Genomic DNA, 18,171 nt, shown 5'->3' on the forward strand with positions numbered 1-18,171 from the left:
ACCGTGTGGGACCTCGTCGTTACCTCACACAAACTAAGTGGAATGTAAATCTATAGGTTGTTGTGTTTAAGAGGAAGGCTGCTTTTCACACATGAACCTTTTATACTGCCATGCCAAATTTGTCCTCCTTATACTATTGGCTTACTATTTGTAAAATGTCCATTCAGATTTGTTATTTCTGAGAAAAATATCCCACAATGAACTGTATATGTTAATCTGCTCTGCTTGGGTGGCTTGTAGAGTGATTGGTAGGACTCTCCAACCTGTTGTCATATTTAAACTAATCGAATCGGATTTGGCCACTGCAACACATAAAGGGACTGTAGCAAAAATGACAGCTTTTCCCTGTGGAGCTCCCTGACGAGGAGTAAAAGTTGGTTGTAAAGATGCAAAGGGACAGTGAACAGTAACTTAAAAATGATTTACTTAAGATTTAACAGCAAATTCACTGTCTTTCTGACCATAACCTGACAACAACATACAAAGGAATCTGGCAATGCACAAACTATTTGGGTGTAAGAAGGCAGCACGACAACAGGTGACCATGAGGCCCACAAGAGCCGCTCCTCAGCCTTTATATACCCTCAGATGGACAGACAGGTGACTGGCTGCACAAAAATGCACCAACCAAAAGCATGAGGGAGGAGGAGGCACCTGAGGAGCAGCACAGCACAGGTTTAGAGGCCATTTGTTCACCGGTGGGGGGACGTAACAGCCATGAAGTGACATTAAATCCACATTAGACACAGTTTGTCACTGTCATTATAAAGTCCTCTGTTTCCACTATCAATTACATTCATTCAGTCACGGCAAGCCGCTCACGCAGGTTTTAGTGCTGCAGCAATCTGTAGCCTCACGTTACCTGACATATTAATTACAATGCATTTAACGTGGTGAAGATACACAGATTTAAATTTGGAAAAAGGAGACCACTGTTATCAGATACTGTTTAGTTCTTATCAGTTAAACTAACTTGTCCACCTCGTAAAAACATAAAAGTGTTGCGATATTGTGATATTTTATGAATTTCCAGCGTTTCCACATGGAGCCACATCTATATTCCCAGTTACTCGTCAGCTACAGAAGAAAAAGCTGACACAGTGTTAGTGGGCTTCTTCATGCAGTGATCCGTAACCATTCCTTTTTTTGCATAGTAACATTTTAACAATTTGACTAATTGTGATATGGACTGACTCTACATGACCCGGGCAGAAAGTTTAGGAAAGATTTGAGGCCAAATGGCATGTGTGAAAGGGACTTTACTGAACCTTAGGTTTTGTTGATGCGCCTACAACACATTTCTAGTTAGTTCACTGTGCATGTCTCAGCTTTAATCCTGGTCCTATTCACAGTTTGATCTGTAGTGCATCCACTGTTGTAAAATGGCTTTTATATGATGACTTAGAGGCAGGTTTTCTATGACTTTCCTCCCTGTAACAAGTTTAATTTGACTGAATAATGGGAATGGTTTCACTGCCGTAACATTTCTCCACCGGTCTGGGAGTGACTGCAGCTCTGAGGAAGAATGGGCCTTACTGAGAGCATATAGAGGAAACTTTGCTCAGGCAGCTGAAGCCATCTCATCTCAGTCCCATCATAAAGCATTCAGAACTGCAGCTTTTCATCAGTTTAATGGAGAAAACGTAGGCAGCCGCTATCACTGTGGACTGATTCAGTGGTGGAGCCCATTTCTCTCTGAAAAGTCCTTCCTTAAGAAGAGTCCGTACATCTGGCTGCTCAGTGTGACTGTACACTTTCTCATTTCACCCTTTGTACACGGGACTGGTGTTACCAAATCATGATGATAGTAAGAAAGAGTGTAGAAAGATCACATGGGCTCACATTTACTACATGTGTCTGTCTCTTTTCTCCTCACACTGTATGCCTCCTACTTCTCTGCCTCTTTTTCTCTCCTCTTGTTCTTCCTGTTCCTCTTTGACGCTTTCTGTGTTTCTTCCCGTCTCTCCAGTCCACTCCGCTCCACCTGGCAGCGGGATACAACAGGGTGAGGATAGTTCAGCTGTTACTACAGCATGGAGCAGATGTCCACGCCAAGGACAAAGGGTACGTGGAAAAAAATACAACAAAACGAAACGCAAAATAACACCAAATGGAGAGAGCTCAATTTGAATGTTTCTGAATCTTGACCTTTTAAAGAATGAACCCTGCACTGTTTCTGTGGTAGCTGTAGTGGCAAGCAGGAATTGCCATCTGATTAAAGCTTAGTTAAAATTAGGCCATTCACTTATTTAGACATGATTCATTTTGATTCTAGGGTTGGGACTTCCATGAAGTAGAGAGTGTAGTTGGTTTTTTAAGACTGATTCCACCTGTTCCAGCTGTTATTTTAACTAAAATGATCTTCGGCAGATAAATGTACACCCTCTGGTGTGAGACTTTCCACGAGGCTCCGCTCTTAAATCTGTGTAACACGACAGACCGTCATTTAGTGCGCTAACCATACATCCATGGAGCTGAGCCCTCAGCACAAAGCACGGCCTCTGAGCTGAGTGAGCGGAAACTCTGAGCTAAAGTTGACGTTACATTTCGTGGCGGCTATTTGTTCCTGTGTTTATATAAGATTGTGACATTTGTCGGAGAGATTGCCAGTCAGTCAGCGGTTGTGCACTGAACGAACAAGAGATCTGATTGCAGAGCCGCCGCCACGCGGATCTTCTCATCACTATTAAGGACTCGTCAGACAGCACACTTTTAGGTGTGTAACTTTTGAAATTATAACAAAAAAATCCCACCCCCTCCCTTCAGGCCTCCTGAAGGGAGGGGGTGGGATTTTTTTGTTATAATTTCAAAAGTTCCCTTGTTTCTTCTGCAGACTCTACCATCAAAATGTAGATTGGTTGTTAATGAGAATGCTGCTATGTTTCTGCCCCTCCAGTGGTCTGGTGCCTCTACATAACGCCTGCTCCTATGGACACTATGAAGTTACTGAGCTGCTGCTGAAGGTACAGACACAGTGACACACACAGACATGCTAGCTCAGACTTTTAATCAATACGCTTGTGTTTTTACTCGTGACAAAAATAGAAATCCGGTTGCTGTCCTTACATTCCTTTATCCACCGTTCCCGTTTCTTTTCTTGTTCTTCCAGCACGGGGCGTGTGTGAACGCCATGGATCTGTGGCAGTTCACCCCTCTCCATGAAGCAGCATCTAAAAACAGAGTGGAGGTCTGCTCTCTCCTGCTGAGCCACGGGGCTGACCCGACCCTCCTCAACTGCCACAGCAAGAGCTCTGTGGACATGGCGCCCACTCCTGAGCTGAAGGAGAGGCTTACATGTGAGTGTGGCGCTTCATTTACATAAACCGCAGCTGCAGTAAGCAGCACTGCTAAACACGTCATGGTGCTGAATTAATGAATAGGCTGTTTTTGGAAGGGTGTATTTACACCAGTCATGTTTGGAGCAGTTGACTTGAACTTATTTGAGCAATGCGACAGTTGAAAATGTAAATCTCAAGCTTTTGTTAAGAGAGCCGTTGTCTTCTGGAGCAGAAAACAAGGAATTATGGGTTTGAAAAGAGACAGATGCAAAAATCTGATAGCCGACAGTTCCACGTGCTTGGAAAGCTGAACACAAGTCTCCACCATCGCTTATATTAGGCAGTTTTTTTTTCATGTGTACTTAACTGAATGAAGCACCACTTAACTGGGTGAATTCTGACCTTGAAAGAAATAAGTTTGTTTTTGTGTCCTGCTCAGCTTGTAATTTGGTGGCATACACAGAAAAGCGTATAATGCAAAATGCTGCACTGGCCTGAATCTAAGACAAGCGTGCACTTCAAGGAGGTGTTTGACTAGAAAATATTTAGCTGCAAGCCTGTCTCTTCACATGCCTGGTTCACTTCTGCTGTAAAGATCAGATCAGGACAATTTCTGCCTGTTTTCTTCTCTATTTTACACTTAAGTGTGTTTGCAGTTGTTAGGAGTCCAAGTGCATATGTAACAAAAGTTGTACAAAGCTTTTTGTGACCCCAGAGGCGGCTGTGTGAAGTCTGATAGATCGCCTCAAGTGATGTCAAGTAATTTCTCATTGAGTGACTGACACAGTTTACAGACCTCTGTAAGCGGCTCCTCGTCTCTGCCTGTGGCTAATGGCTTGATGCTACTTTAGCCACTACTGGTGCAGTTCAACAGAATCTCAGACCAAACTGTTGGCAGTGGACTTGTGGGTTGTATAAGTGCCAGGTTTTCACAAGGTTTCAACAATGTGTGAAATACATCAGTTTTTTAAAACTGTCAGTAAGAATGACATGTTATACTTTTTCAATCTTAATTTCCAGAACAAATTATTGTCTTATATTCAGTTTAATACTGTACTATAGTCATGATCCAGAGCTACTGGTACAGTAAAAGAATACCAGCATGCATCTTGGATACACATACTGGGAGATGTGCTCTACAAACACACTTTAAACTGCCTTAAGGAAGCAAGCAGAAACAATTAAATGCACAGAATAGTGGAAAACCATCAGCCATGTATGTAATAATATATACAGGCAGATGCACCGGAATAAAAATGGACAAGGATGTAAAGTTATTAAGGACATCCAAGTCCATTATTTCCCCACTGGACTGTGAGTCAGTCTCATTTATAGCTCCTGCCTTTGAATTCCTTTCATACAGTAGCTCATTCAGAGCGCCGCGCCTTCACCTTCAGGATGTGAGGATCGAACCGTTTTTCATAATCCCTCCACTACAGATATCCTTGAACAACAATGCATCATGTTCAGCTTTAATTTTAAGTTGATTCAGCCTTGTATGTTCAGTATGTGTGTTTCACAATGTGTTCAAACTCTTCTGCGCTCTTGATTTCAAAAATAGTTCTGTGTGTGTTTGTGGCAGCCTTAACAGCTGTACGTCCCCGTGTGTGTGGTCTCTTAATTCATCATTTTGTAGATGCATATCTTGATTAAACAGAAAGATCACTATAATTAAATAGATATTTATTCACCACAGTAGCGTTTCCTTTACATCTGCAGCTACCACAGAGTCAAAGCAGACAAGCTGAGTCTTTGTCTCTGCCAGAAAGCTCTCTGCAACTCTTTGAAAGTCAATTAGTGAGTAAGCTCTCTCGCCGCAGCACTTGTTGCTCTATCTTTGTAATGAGGCAGATCAAAAGAAAAACCAAATGCTACATGAATCATAAACTTTCCCAAGTTTATGTAAGTCTGCAGGACAATTGCTCCCGTTGGTTGTTTTAATGAGGGTGTGTCTTTGAAAATGCTTCTCAGTGGGGCGTCGGCTGTAATAGCGAGACTTGTCAAAGGAATACAAAGCTTAAGCAAGACTCTTCTATACAGCATTCTTCCAAATGTTATGTTTTTACCATGTTGGTGTGTGCTCTGTGTACTTCCGTTGTGGAAGAAGGTGTCTACTTAATTGGACAGTAGCCTATAGGGCGTGTGTTTATGTCAGAGTTTACAGTTTGTGCTTGGCGTAGGTGCAGACAGAGGAAGTTCAAATGAAGTTCTGTACCAGCCCCTTTCTTTTCCTGGGGGAAATTGTTATCTGACCAGCACAGACTGTGAAAAATACTTTGGATGTGTTTATTGAACCTTTGATACCCGACATCAAGCCTCCCATTGTCTGAAATACAGAGGTGGGATACTTTGTTTTTTTTTTATTGACAATAGAAAATCAATACTTTTTTAAAGAATAATGGAAAATCTCCTCAGGCCTCTGAAAACCTTCAAATAAAACAATGAGAGAAGGAAACATCGTTTTGGTTTGACTGTTCAGGGCGCAGGTCCACACCAAGGCTGTCTGCTGCGATGAGAGCTCAGAAGGAGACGTTTCTTCACTTGAAGTGGTCACAGATCCTACGGTTTGGGAGCCCTGTGGTCTTGACTAACAAGAAAAATCACTTCAAGTTTCTCCTAAAGAATAAAATGCAGAGGCAGCTTCTGTTTCCCATTCATCAGCTGTTTTGTTGTTGATTCTCTCTCTCTCTCTTTCCCATCTTCCCTCGGCGATGTGACTTCCGTGTGACGCTCAAACCATTTGTCTGCCTAAAAACGTGTGAATGATGCTCCTCAGTCTGCAGACAGACTTGAACACAATCCTTTTCATTTGCTTCTGAAGCAAAACAGTTTGTTGTTTATAATTTTCGGTCCTCGGGGGGGATAATCACTTGTTTCCGCTCCAACTCCAGCACACAGACTATTGCATCATAAGTTATCAGCTCGCTGGTGAAAACTTTGAAATAATCTTCCTGAAGTATTGTTCTGCTGCAGGGTCATTGCAAATGAAAGAATATATTGTTGTGGTCGGGTTAGAAACCTTGTAACTCTGGTTTTGGTCATGTTTTTCATTCAGCTGCAGTACCAGATGCTCCTGTGGGTTTAGATACGTACGTAGGAAACCTGTCAAGATAAACTCAAAACTGTTTCACAGCAGTCAAACTGGAGCCGAGGCTGTTCTCTCTCTTCCTGACATGTTGACATTTTGCTTGTCTGCCTGTGTGTGTGTGTGTGTGTGTGTGTGTGTGTGTGTGTGTGTTTATGTTTAGATGAGTTTAAGGGCCACTCGCTGCTTCAAGCTGCACGAGAAGCTGACATGGCCAAGGCTAAGAAGACGCTGGCGCTGGAGATCATCAACTTCAAACACCCTCACACACACGAGACTGCACTAGTAAGATAAAAACACACACACACACACACACACAACCACAGATTCCTGCACTGGTGCAGAGATGCTCAGATGATGTTTCTGTGTGTGTGTGTGTGTGTGTGTGTGTGTTAGCATTGTGCTGTCGCATCGCCACACCCTAAGAGGAAACAGGTGACGGAGCTGCTGTTGAGGAAAGGCGCCAATGTAAATGAGAAGAATAAAGAGTGAGTGCTGTTTTCATCTGCTCGTGGACACAAAGTGGGATCATTGTTTCATTTGCATACAAATAAAATACAGATGATTGACGGCTGATCAGTGTTTAAGGTCTGCCAATAGGTGGTGCAGTGGACTGATGAACAGGAGTGGGCTTGGTTTTGTCTGTAACTCTGTTTTTGTTTAATAATGTGTCATTTTTCTTAATGAAAAAGAATTTTAAAAAGTCAGACACGAGGTTAGCATGTTTTTCTAAAGGTTTGAAGGTTTAGCTTCTTCTCTCTCCTCTCTGTGCAGTTTCATGACTCCTCTCCATGTAGCAGCAGAACGTGCTCATAATGACATTATGGAGGTGCTACAGAAACATGGCGCCAAGGTAACCCAGTGTGTGTCACTTTATCATCTGTCATCTCTGTCATATATTATTTTTACATCTTCTCCCGACTATCTGTTTGTTCATCTTTTTACTTCCACTGTAATCCTTTTAAAATATTATGCAAATATGCTTTTTATAATCACAGACAGATCTCTCTCACGTGTGGCACACCCTCAGAATTACAGAGCCAAGGTTTACTTTTAGAGCTGCCATTTGGATCTGATGTTCAGCAGTCATAAGCCTTGTTTAAGTCCAAATCTATTTGGCTAATATTTCTGTCTAATCATTTTATCCATGAATATTATTGTTATCATTAGTTTTTCCAGAAAATGTAGTTTATTACAATATATATCTATATATCACAATATAAAATGACGTCACTACTTTGTACTCAGCAGCTTTTAACATAACACCTAAACATGATTATTAAACATAACTGCATGTAATGTCATAACTACATAAACCCATTTTTACTGTACATAAGAATACACTTTCAACGTTGTGGCACATTTTATTATATGTTGTTATGGAACCAGGAATCGAGAGATTTTTTTCTCTATTGGCTTACTCACAAATCCACATGTTCATTTACTAATTTAAATATTCTAAAATATCTTGTGTTATAGGTCATTTCTCATAGAAATGTCAGTGTTGAATGTTTAAAAATATAAAATTATAAGGAAGTATTACAACATCAGTGTCAGAGTATTTGTAATTCAATGTTGTAGTAAAATGTAGGAACTTCTCTCCTGAACCACATAAACTGTATATGAGGCTATTTGAATTCACCAGAAAAGTAAAGCACAAACATTTAATTGAAATTAATTCGTCACAGATTTAAAAAAAAGCACTTAAAGGTGACGAAGATTGAAAGGAATCACGGCGGTGTTTGTGTTTGCAGGTGAACGCCCTGGACACGCTGGGTCAGACGGCTTTGCACCGCGCGGCGCTGGCAGGCCACCTTCAGACCTGCAGGCTGTTGCTAGGATACGGGGCAGACGCCTCGCTGGTGTCACTGCAGGGCTTCACTGCCGCTCAAATGGGAAACGAAGCTGTTCAGCAAATACTCAACGGTATGCCACCCTTTGTGTGTGTGTGTGGGGGTGTGGGTGTGTGTGTGTGTGTGTGTGTGTGTGTGTGTGTGTGTGGGTGACGGGTGTGCAGATGTGTAGGGGCCGTGTGTTGGTTGCTAGGCACTAGCTAGCAACAGTGGGATTAAGTGTAATTGTTTTGTAAAAGTCAGTATTAATACTTTAGTATTAAATTAAATAAAGGTTTTATGGCAGAGAGAGCCAGCTTACCTGTTCAGTGGTAGGAGAGACATCACATGACGTTACTGCTGTACTCCAGATTAAAGACTATTCCTCATGATGCATTTGAAAAGTCCATTTATCAAATTACCAAATTAAATTCAAATAAAATCAACAATACAAATCTCTTCCAAACATAAATCTACTTGTTGCAACTTTTAATAAATGTCTATAAACTGACAAAACCTATACAACCAATGACCCACTCAGCCAACAGCTCAGTGTTTTTTAAACATATCAGAAATGAGCCAACGTGAGTGAGCAAACTTGTATTATGTATAAAAAAACCTGCTAAATGGCAGATGTAGCTGCATGTGATTTTAAAACGATGCGCTTGAATGCGAGTCAGATTCGGCGATACCATTTTCATGTCTGTTGGTTGAATATGAAGCTATAGCCTGCAGCCATTTAGCATAAAGAGTAGACACAGCTGAGCCGGCAAAACCTGCCTACGATCATCTCTAAAAAAATCACTCATCAACATATTATATCTTGTTTGTTTAATCCGTACAAAAACTAAAGTGTAAAAAAAACCTGGTTTTACAAGAGGGGTTTGTGTTCAACTGTTTCTTGGCCATGAGCAGCGACTCGGCTTCCTGGGATGTACTTGTCACTGTGGCGATGCCAGGAAACCAGCGGAGATTTACAGACGTTACTGAGCTCAGCCAAGAGACAGTCTGGCACACAGCCCTCAGTAAAACCACAACTTGTACAGAAAGGTAAAATATAATGTGTTAAACAGTGAGCTGCAGAAGTGCTGGTAGAATTTATTTATTTATTTTTTTTTGCTTTCAAAGAGAGCCAGGATAGCTGTTCCCCCCACACGAGAGGAGTATTGATCTTCTCATCTAACAATCAGCAAGAAAACAAATGATCAAATTTCCCTGAATGTCAGACTGTTCCTTTAAGTAGAGCAGCTGTGGAGAAGCCTTCAGCACGTCTGCCTGGTTTGATATGTTGGTTAAACTTTGGCCGGGGACTTTTGTCCAACAGTTTCTCTCTTCACTTCCACCCATTTGCAGAGGATGCAGTTACTTTCATGATCTTTTGTAGCTTTCACTAATGTTTGTAGAAAATAGTTTTAATCCGTTTGTTTTATGTTGTTATATATTCTGCTCTGCAGAGAACGTCCCAGTGAGAAACTCTGATGTGGACTACAGGCTTCTGGAAGCTGCTAAAGCCGGAGATCTGGACACTGTCAAGGTAGTTTGGTTGTAATCTGTCACCCCACCTCTACGTGACAGAGGTTTTGGTTACATGAATGTGAATGATGTAGTAACATGTATTGATAGATTATCGTATTACTCTGCTAAAGATAATCCAGAGTCACTGTGTGGCCGAGAATCCAAATGAAACATTTGCTAGAATAAATGGTGTCTCTGCCTTCATTGTCAGTCCATTGTCGGGGTCTAACAATCAAAAAAGAATCAATTTGCTATCATTCCTTAAGTGGTGCAGGTTTTAAAAGGGTTAAATAAGAGAAAAGAGACAATTGATTCCCTCCAAACCACTGATACTGCCTTCATTTGGAGGATGGACGACCTCAGTAGCCTTGCTATGCATAATGATGACAATCCTGGGGGAAAAAAAAATTAGCTCTGAAGCAAATTGGAGCAGAAATCTTCTCACCTCATTAATAATGTCGGTTATCAAACATTGTGGTATCCTGTCCAGAACCGAGCAGATGAACCCAGCTGTATTTTTGCCTGAGCTGACTTTCCACAGGTTGCACAGACACCTGTTGAGCTCAGAGGCTGTCATGACAAATAAATATGTTAGTTCATTGCCCTTAAATCTGCAAAAGCTTAATTGGAGCCTAAGATGCCACAAAATGTCACGACCTTTGTGACGTTGTGTTGTTGTTGCACTTATGGAGTCCTGGTCGTAGTGATTTTTCGTTAAATGTCAGGGTGATGTCGTTCGACGCAAATCAAATATTTTCTGTTCATGTCATCCGGTTCTGGTCCACATTGATTCCAGTAAAATTGCTAAACTTCTTGTTAAAGGCCAAATTTCCCATTTCCCATCTCACAATGTTTACTATCACAATGCTGATACGATCCCAGTCATGCTCTGCAGCTCATTGTACTGCCGCTGTTAGCAGTTTGATTTGCACCGGGCCCACTCATGTTAAAAATGTAGGCGCTCATGATGCACTGTAATATGCCTCGGATAAAACCACCCACCCAGTGTCAGGACCTGGTAAGGTTCGCTAAAGAATTTGACAGAAGTATTTGTGGTAGAGTGAAAATCTGTGAGTTACCCGCGGAGACAGACAGTAATGGGGTTATCCAGATGAAGAGTGTCTGTCAGCGTCTGAAGCGTGATGCTTTGGCAGGTTGGCAGGATATCGTAGCACAGCAGACGATGAGCTCTGGTCCGTCTGGCTTTCTGTCAGTCTCTCTTTACCTGATGCACGCACACACACACACTCACACACACGCACGCACGCACACACACACACACTCACAGACTGGGGTTAAAAGTCTGGCTGAGCCACTGATTGACAAAACACTTTGCACTGTTCTTGGGCTGATTCCTGTCATCTGTTCAAATGTTGCAGAGGTTCAGACTGAACTGTTCGGCTGTGACAGTTAAAAAGCGGTTCACTCAGGAAGACAAGTCAAAGAAGGTCTCATTCTATAATTTAGGAACATTGTCTTCTTCATTTGAAGCAGTAAATGGCATTATGAATTATCTTCATACATCAGCCACGGTGCCCGTTAAATGAATGTTGAAGTATTATCAAAGGATAACACAAATGAAGAAATGTCTGTGAGACATAGCGTCTATGAACGGTGTGTTTTTAATGTGTCGAATGTAAAAAGCATGTGAAAGTAATAATGAGTACACTCATTGTTTAGTTAGAGACAGCTCCCATAACACCATGGTGTGCAGCAGCAGGCAGCTATTTTGGGTGAAAGGAAACTCTAAAGACCCAATGTACATACTTGTAGCTGTGAGCACAGTGGAGATATTTCCCTCAGGAGATGGTGGCGACCAAAAAAAGAGCTAAAACACAGTAATTACTAAGTGAGGATTAATCTGCCATTTATTTTCTCAATTATTAGATTAATCCTCTGTAAAATGTGAGGAAAATTGTAAAAAAACAACAAAAACAAAGCCCATTATAATTGTGAAACAGGCCAATATAAGGAAACATACCCAGACAGACACAGTTTACACGATATTTATATCAGTTGAGCCTAAATACACAAATATATTTTTTAGTTACAGCCAGTTGTGTCTCCCTATTGATATATTATGGGTAACAAGCATTCAGAAGCAAGAGTACTAACTAGAATTGGTCGATAAATGATTTCCACAAGTGTAATCGTGGCCGTCAGCTTTAGTCAAAACTGATCACATCATTTTCACTGTATGCAGAATTGAAACTCCTCACCCGAGCACAGCTCCTGGGAGCACAGCTTTTATTAACAGAAGTAACACACAGCAGCTGAAGTAACGGATAATGGCATGAGATTGAGGAATCTGTCAGCAGGATATTTCATTGTATTTCCTGTGGAGAAGCATCCTAAAGAGTGGTGATTTGGTCTGAAATAACAGAAAAATAGTGCTGTTATTTTCAGCAGAGCAGCAAGTACCTGCCTCACTTCAGCAGACGTGCATTTTCTTTTCTCGATTTCAGTTAATAACTTCAGTACTGTCATTGTAAATTGTAACATTATATATTATATTTTGTTAATTGCAGGCCACGATATATCTGACATAGGGTTAACAGGACTAAGAGTCCACAGCCATGCTGGCCGATGGGTGAGGCTGCACTAACATACTGATGTTTAGCATGTACAGTGTTGACCGTGGGCCAATTAGCACAAAACACACGTGCAACTGAGGCTGATGGGATGTTTCTATCATGAAGCATTCAGTATTAAGAGATGCAAATTAAAATGTTGAACTGATGATGGAGCTAAATGATCAGTTAATTTGTTCCAATTCATCCTGAGAGAAACATGAACGTCTCATGGTAATCCATCCATTTAATGGGTAGACGTTTGACTCACAACTACAAACAGGAACCTCATCGTGCTGCGAGAGGAAAAGTCAGGGGATCATAAATGTCTTTTTTAAATGTCGTGGCAACCCATCAATTGAGACCTAACGCGGCCAAAAAAATGAACTGAATCAAGTAATCAGCATGATGAGAAATTGCACCAAAATGTATAATTAGCAAACAGTGACTCAGAAGAAAATGATTCGGCTGAGAAACAGACTAAACTGAGTCTAAAATGATGTTTCTGGTTTCTTGCCAGTCGCTTTTTTTGGTCTCTCAATTTTGAGATCCTGATTATTAATTACAACTGATCATTCATTTAGTGAGAAAACACTGTTGGTGTACTTGAACATAAAAACAACAACACAATGTACTTAATGGAAAACCTGTTGAAAGGATCTAACCTCAACGTCCAATCTGTTCCAGTAGAACTTTGTCTTTTTAAAGCTAAAGAAGAGAAACAATGATGGAAATATAATTACCGTGTGATTGCTTATATAGCCAGAAAGCATAGATTTAATTTTCTGTGGCTCTCCGGTAGATCAGCTTTTCAATTTGAAAACAGATATTCATTCATCTTCCCTCTTTATCTCCTGCTCTGTTTCTCTGCAGTCATTGTGTACCGCTCAGAATGTGAATTGTAGAGACCTGGAGGGACGGCACTCCACCCCCCTTCACTTTGCTGCTGGCTACAACAGAGTGTCTGTAGTGGAGTACCTGCTGCACCACGGGGCCGACGTGCACGCCAAGGACAAAGGGTGCGACACCTGAGTTGTGGTTTAATTTGTGGCGAACGGCCTCCGACATTTCTGTATGTGTGTGTAACTGTGGTCCCTTCGCAGCGGCCTGGTTCCCCTCCATAACGCCTGTTCGTACGGTCACTACGAGGTGGCCGAGCTGCTGGTCAGACACGGAGCCTCGGTCAACGTTGCCGACTTGTGGAAGTTCACGCCGCTCCACGAAGCCGCTGCCAAGGGCAAATACGAGATCTGCAAACTGCTGCTTAAGGTTAGACCTGTATTTTCCTCTGCTAACACTCAAAAAGCTTTCAGTCCCACGAATGCATATAGATTCATGTTTAAGCATAAGCAACCTTGGTGGCAATCAGCTCACTGATAAAACTGTGTGGTAGTCGCTGCCATGACAATCAGACTAGTGCTGAATATTTAAAGCTGCATTAAGCAAGTCTTTAGATAAATATACAAATGTCTTGCAGTTACCGTACAGGACGTCTGGGTGTGTATGCAGGATTCAACATTAAAATTCCGCTGGTGCAGCATTAAAGCTCTGTAAACATACACTTTATCCTCTACATGCAGTTTCAGAGGACAATATTTACAAGACATGACAGTCTTTTTCTTTCTTTTTGTGTTTTTTTCATTTTCTCAGAGGAGAGCAAGGAATTTATATCCAGCACTAGTACAATTCAAAGTATATATGCAAACGTTTTACCCCACTCCCCCTGCAAACCCTACCAGTGGTGACCTCCGCTCTTCCCACCCCTGTTTTTGGGCTGTCTTGGAAGCCTCCTCTGCTGCATGCCCCACAGTGAGAGGGAAGGAAACAATAGGCCCAGGGCGTAGCTTGGAGCGTTAAAATGCTAAAGCAGTGTGAACCAAATCGCAGCCTGTGGGTGAAAAGACATGACAGAGTCCCAAAAGCATTAAATGGTGACACAAAGTCATCTCTTATTAATGCAGTGAATAGATTCTGGTACCCTGTAAATATCGTGTGTTACTCTGCGTTAACAAATCAACAGTATGGATCAGCTGAGAGTCCTCTAATTGGCCCATCAAAGGCGAGTATTCACTGAAAGGTTTTCCGTGTCATGTTTCTTTTGGGGTTTTGAGATAAACTCCATCAGACTACAAGGCTGAAAATATCATACCTGATTGTTACATCCCGTAGAGTCTAAACGTGTCCTGTGAAATGTTGCACTTGCACAGCTGAGTGTGTTTTTGTTTTTCCTGTCGCAATCAACTCCAGACAAGGCTGCATCACCACTGTGCTGCTGCCATATGGAGCTGCATAAATTTTAGATCGACACTGTTGAATTCACACACACACACACACACACATGCACGTGAACACACACAACAAAACAAACACAAATCAGCTGTAGGGAAAATGTGCTGCTTGGAGATTCAGCATTCCTGCACAGTGAGATTATGTTCAGAGCAATCTGCATCAGAGGCAGTGAAGAAAATATCACCGCCTAATTATAAAATATTAAATATTTTAAAAACAAAATGTTATAAAAACCCAAATTTGCAACAAAAGAGAACATAGTCAGTTTGAATATTGCAATAAACAGTATATGAAACAAATAAAAACCAGCTGTGAGTTTGTGCAAACGGAGAAGTTATTGTGAGATTGAGCGTGAGGCTGGCAAACGCATAAAAAAGGAAATACTGCACGCGACAGTTCACAGCAGCAGTCACTGACCACTTTGAGGAGAAGGGTGCTTCAGCAGTGCTGGTGGAAGTGAAAGTGTGGCGATGCAGTGGGTTTGCTAAGATGACAGCTTTGGTTCAGGGGAGTGGGCAGTAGGGGGGGCAGTGTGACGAAGGTGACAGCTCTGGAGAAGAAGCAGTTTATTCTGCCTGTGCAGCTGTTCAGAGGAACAAACATGCACAGGCTTGTGTGGAGTGAATCCTCAGGAGTGTTCAGTGATGTCCTGGTACCAGCCTGCTGGAGGATGTTATCCTGTGATTTAGTGCTGAAATGTCCAAAGGCAACCTAATTGGCAACATTAAAGTCATTTATGAAGAAAAAAATGACAAATGTCTGCTGCTTACAGCATCTCAAACGGGAGAGTGTCCTGCTTTTCTCTCTTTTATTATAAAGGCTTTCCATCCAGCTGTTGTTATGGGCATTTTCAAGCTGCACATAAAAAAAAAAAAACAATGTAAGCATTCAGAAATTTGAAGAGAAAACAAGTTGAAAACTAGCAAAACAGTTTTTACTCTTGAATGAAGTAGAGAAACTTAACAAATACACCATGACCATGAGGATGCAGCCGATGGAAGTATTCCATCGGCTGCATCCTCATTGTTCCACATGGATCAATATAAGGTAAAACATACATTTCATATTTCAGTTACATTTTCCACATGATTTTGCACCCCTTCTTCTGCAGTGGTTTAATGACACCTGACTAGTTGGCACCACCAGCTGTTTATCCTGATGTGCCCGACTCCATATTCACATAATAGGAAAGTCACATTAAGTTGCATTTTCTTTTGCTGGTTTTCTGGAAATATGCGAAGAATATTGGTGTGAAAATGCTGAGATAACGTTCCTTCACACAATATGTGTCAAAGGCAGGTGAAACGCTGCCATCCATTGATCTGATTAACTGTTACAGAGAGACATTGATCCACATTAGGAAACACTTTGTGACTATGAGGGTGTGAGGACCAGAAGGCATTAGTTTTTAGAGTTTTGCACTGGACTAATACAGATGGGCTGCAAAGAAGAACCTCAATAAATGAGTTTAGAAATATAACAAATGCAGATGCTTCCTCAGAGAGCAGTCATGTGTGAACTGAATACCTATTTCTGATCTAATCATGTTAATCACTTCCTGTAGAGTTCCAGAGAGAGATGTTGCTTTAATTCCCCCCATATTTAGTTGCTAGTTAAGGTATGCAGAGATGTTCATGATGTTCATGAAGGCTGTCGCCACTGTTGTTGTTCGGTGCAGGACTTCAGCACATGTCCAGGGACGCCATCTGCCTCAGCAGCTTTGTTTGTGTTCATCCAGCAGAACGTTGGCTTAACTTAGTGGGAGTTTATTACAAGCCATTCTTCCTCTTTGTCTGGTGCAACCTCAGTGATGGACTTTCTGCAAAGCAGCTGTTCTTTGTTTTTGTCGTCCCATTCAGCATATCTGGCCGGCTGTCAGGGCCCATTACCGCTGTCTTCCGCTGTGTCGTTGCGTATGCAGCAGCAGATGAAACCTATTCCTCAGTGCAGATAAATCCCAGCCAGTGCTCTCAAAATGACCCTGGAGTTCAGAGACGCTGCAGCTCCCTCAGGCCACACGTTCACTGATCTGCTGGTTCCAATAAGGAGGCAGAGGTTAGACACACAGACACATTGATTGTTCAAGGTAGTGGGAAGGTTTGGCATTTTTCCACTCTGCTTGGAAAATTCTCACAGTTTGTTGTTGGATGTGAAGCTTGTGTTGTGATTGTCGTGTGCTGCACACATGGCAGCGCCCTCATTTCCCCTTCAACACACACACACATACAAGTAACAGAGTGTTCCCGCTCTGCGGTGTTAATCTGCCTTGGCCTTGGGATGTGACTGTTCTCTCTTTTTGAATAAACTATTCCAGAGTTCAGATTATTCAGAGCTCCTTTGTCTCCTCTGTTTATTGTCAACTTTCTATTGTCCCTCTTCTGTGTTGGATTTGTGCTCAGAGTGAAACTCTGTTCTGTAGGGATCTACATTCAGGATACAAAACACATATTAGCATTTTTCTGTGTTGGGAAATAAGTACAAGCACATAATAAACTTCTCTTGTGTTAAAGAAGCACATTTGTCCATTCATGTGTTCTGGAGAAATAAGCAGCTCTGCTTGTCTTTGTAGCCACGCTGGGCCTGTGGTGTGAGGGACGGCCGTGTCACTCAGTGGGCCCACCACTTTGATCCAACACATCTGGGACATGATGAATCCTAATGACTCTGGGGATCTTTGGTTTTGTTCTCTAGCGCCACCAGCAGCTTGACAGTTTGTCTTTCACTGAAATATCTCAACACAAGGGTTGCCCTGAAATTTGGTTCACATGTGACATTTTTCCCTTAAGACGCATTGTAATAACTTTTATATTCCTTTAACTTTTCATCTAGTGCTACAGCAGGTCAAACTTTCACTTTGTTAAATGCTTCAAAGAGAAAACACTTCCAGTCTAATAGCCTTCCCATCAGCCTCAGCTCCACTTACCTTGCTTACACAATAAACTAGCATGATTAACATCATAAGCATCACACCTGTTTAAAATCCGTGTATCATCGTCATTTTGAGCTACTGTTGGCATTTAGATCGAAGCACCAGTGGGAGAAAGGTCAGGCTCACAGAGCTGCTATCATAGCTGTAAACTCTTTATGTTGTTGTAAACACATCAAATGTTTCAAATACCTCCTCCTCTATGAGCCAGGTGATTGTTCACAGGAGAGTTTACAGGGTCCAGAATATTTCGCTCCTGCAAATGGAAAGTCTTTGAACTGAATACAGGCTGAATCCGATGGAAGAGTAACAAAGCTGACATTTATCTATATGTAAATGTCCCCAATTATGGGGTTCCACTCTAATTTTCCTGGATAGAGAATAAATTACAGCGAGAATGTGATTACATCAGCATTAATGAGATAATAGAAATGAAGAAGTTGGGCAGAGAAATCATAACATGAATAGGTTAAAAAAAAAAACCCAACACAGCCATGAGCGATGTGTAACGGACAGTTTGAGGCCAGCAGTCGCTTCCCAGGGGAGTGGCCTCACATCATCAAATTTTAATGAGCGCATTTCAAAACTTTCAATGAAATGACAAGTTAAACCGTAACCTAGGAGACAGCTGAGCGATGAAAATACCCCCCACACCCCACCATCTCCAGGGTATGTG

General features: G+C 41.7%; 1 protein-coding gene across 1 annotated transcript in view; it reads left to right on the forward strand.

Moving 5' to 3' along the window:
• The window catches only part of LOC139218574 (poly [ADP-ribose] polymerase tankyrase-1-like), a 76,562-nt gene that overhangs the window by 44,820 nt on the left and 13,571 nt on the right, over window positions 1–18,171 (forward strand). The window contains exons 7-16 of the mRNA XM_070850199.1: window positions 1,970–2,064; window positions 2,897–2,963; window positions 3,110–3,296; window positions 6,527–6,648; window positions 6,760–6,851; window positions 7,138–7,216; window positions 8,118–8,289; window positions 9,650–9,729; window positions 13,154–13,299; window positions 13,384–13,549. Coding sequence (XP_070706300.1) covers window positions 1,970–2,064; window positions 2,897–2,963; window positions 3,110–3,296; window positions 6,527–6,648; window positions 6,760–6,851; window positions 7,138–7,216; window positions 8,118–8,289; window positions 9,650–9,729; window positions 13,154–13,299; window positions 13,384–13,549 — 1,206 coding nt within the window. The remainder of the gene's footprint in view (window positions 1–1,969; window positions 2,065–2,896; window positions 2,964–3,109; window positions 3,297–6,526; window positions 6,649–6,759; window positions 6,852–7,137; window positions 7,217–8,117; window positions 8,290–9,649; window positions 9,730–13,153; window positions 13,300–13,383; window positions 13,550–18,171) is intronic.

This window comes from Pempheris klunzingeri, chromosome 19, assembly GCF_042242105.1.
Source record: "Pempheris klunzingeri isolate RE-2024b chromosome 19, fPemKlu1.hap1, whole genome shotgun sequence".
Taxonomy (NCBI): domain Eukaryota; kingdom Metazoa; phylum Chordata; class Actinopteri; order Acropomatiformes; family Pempheridae; genus Pempheris; species Pempheris klunzingeri.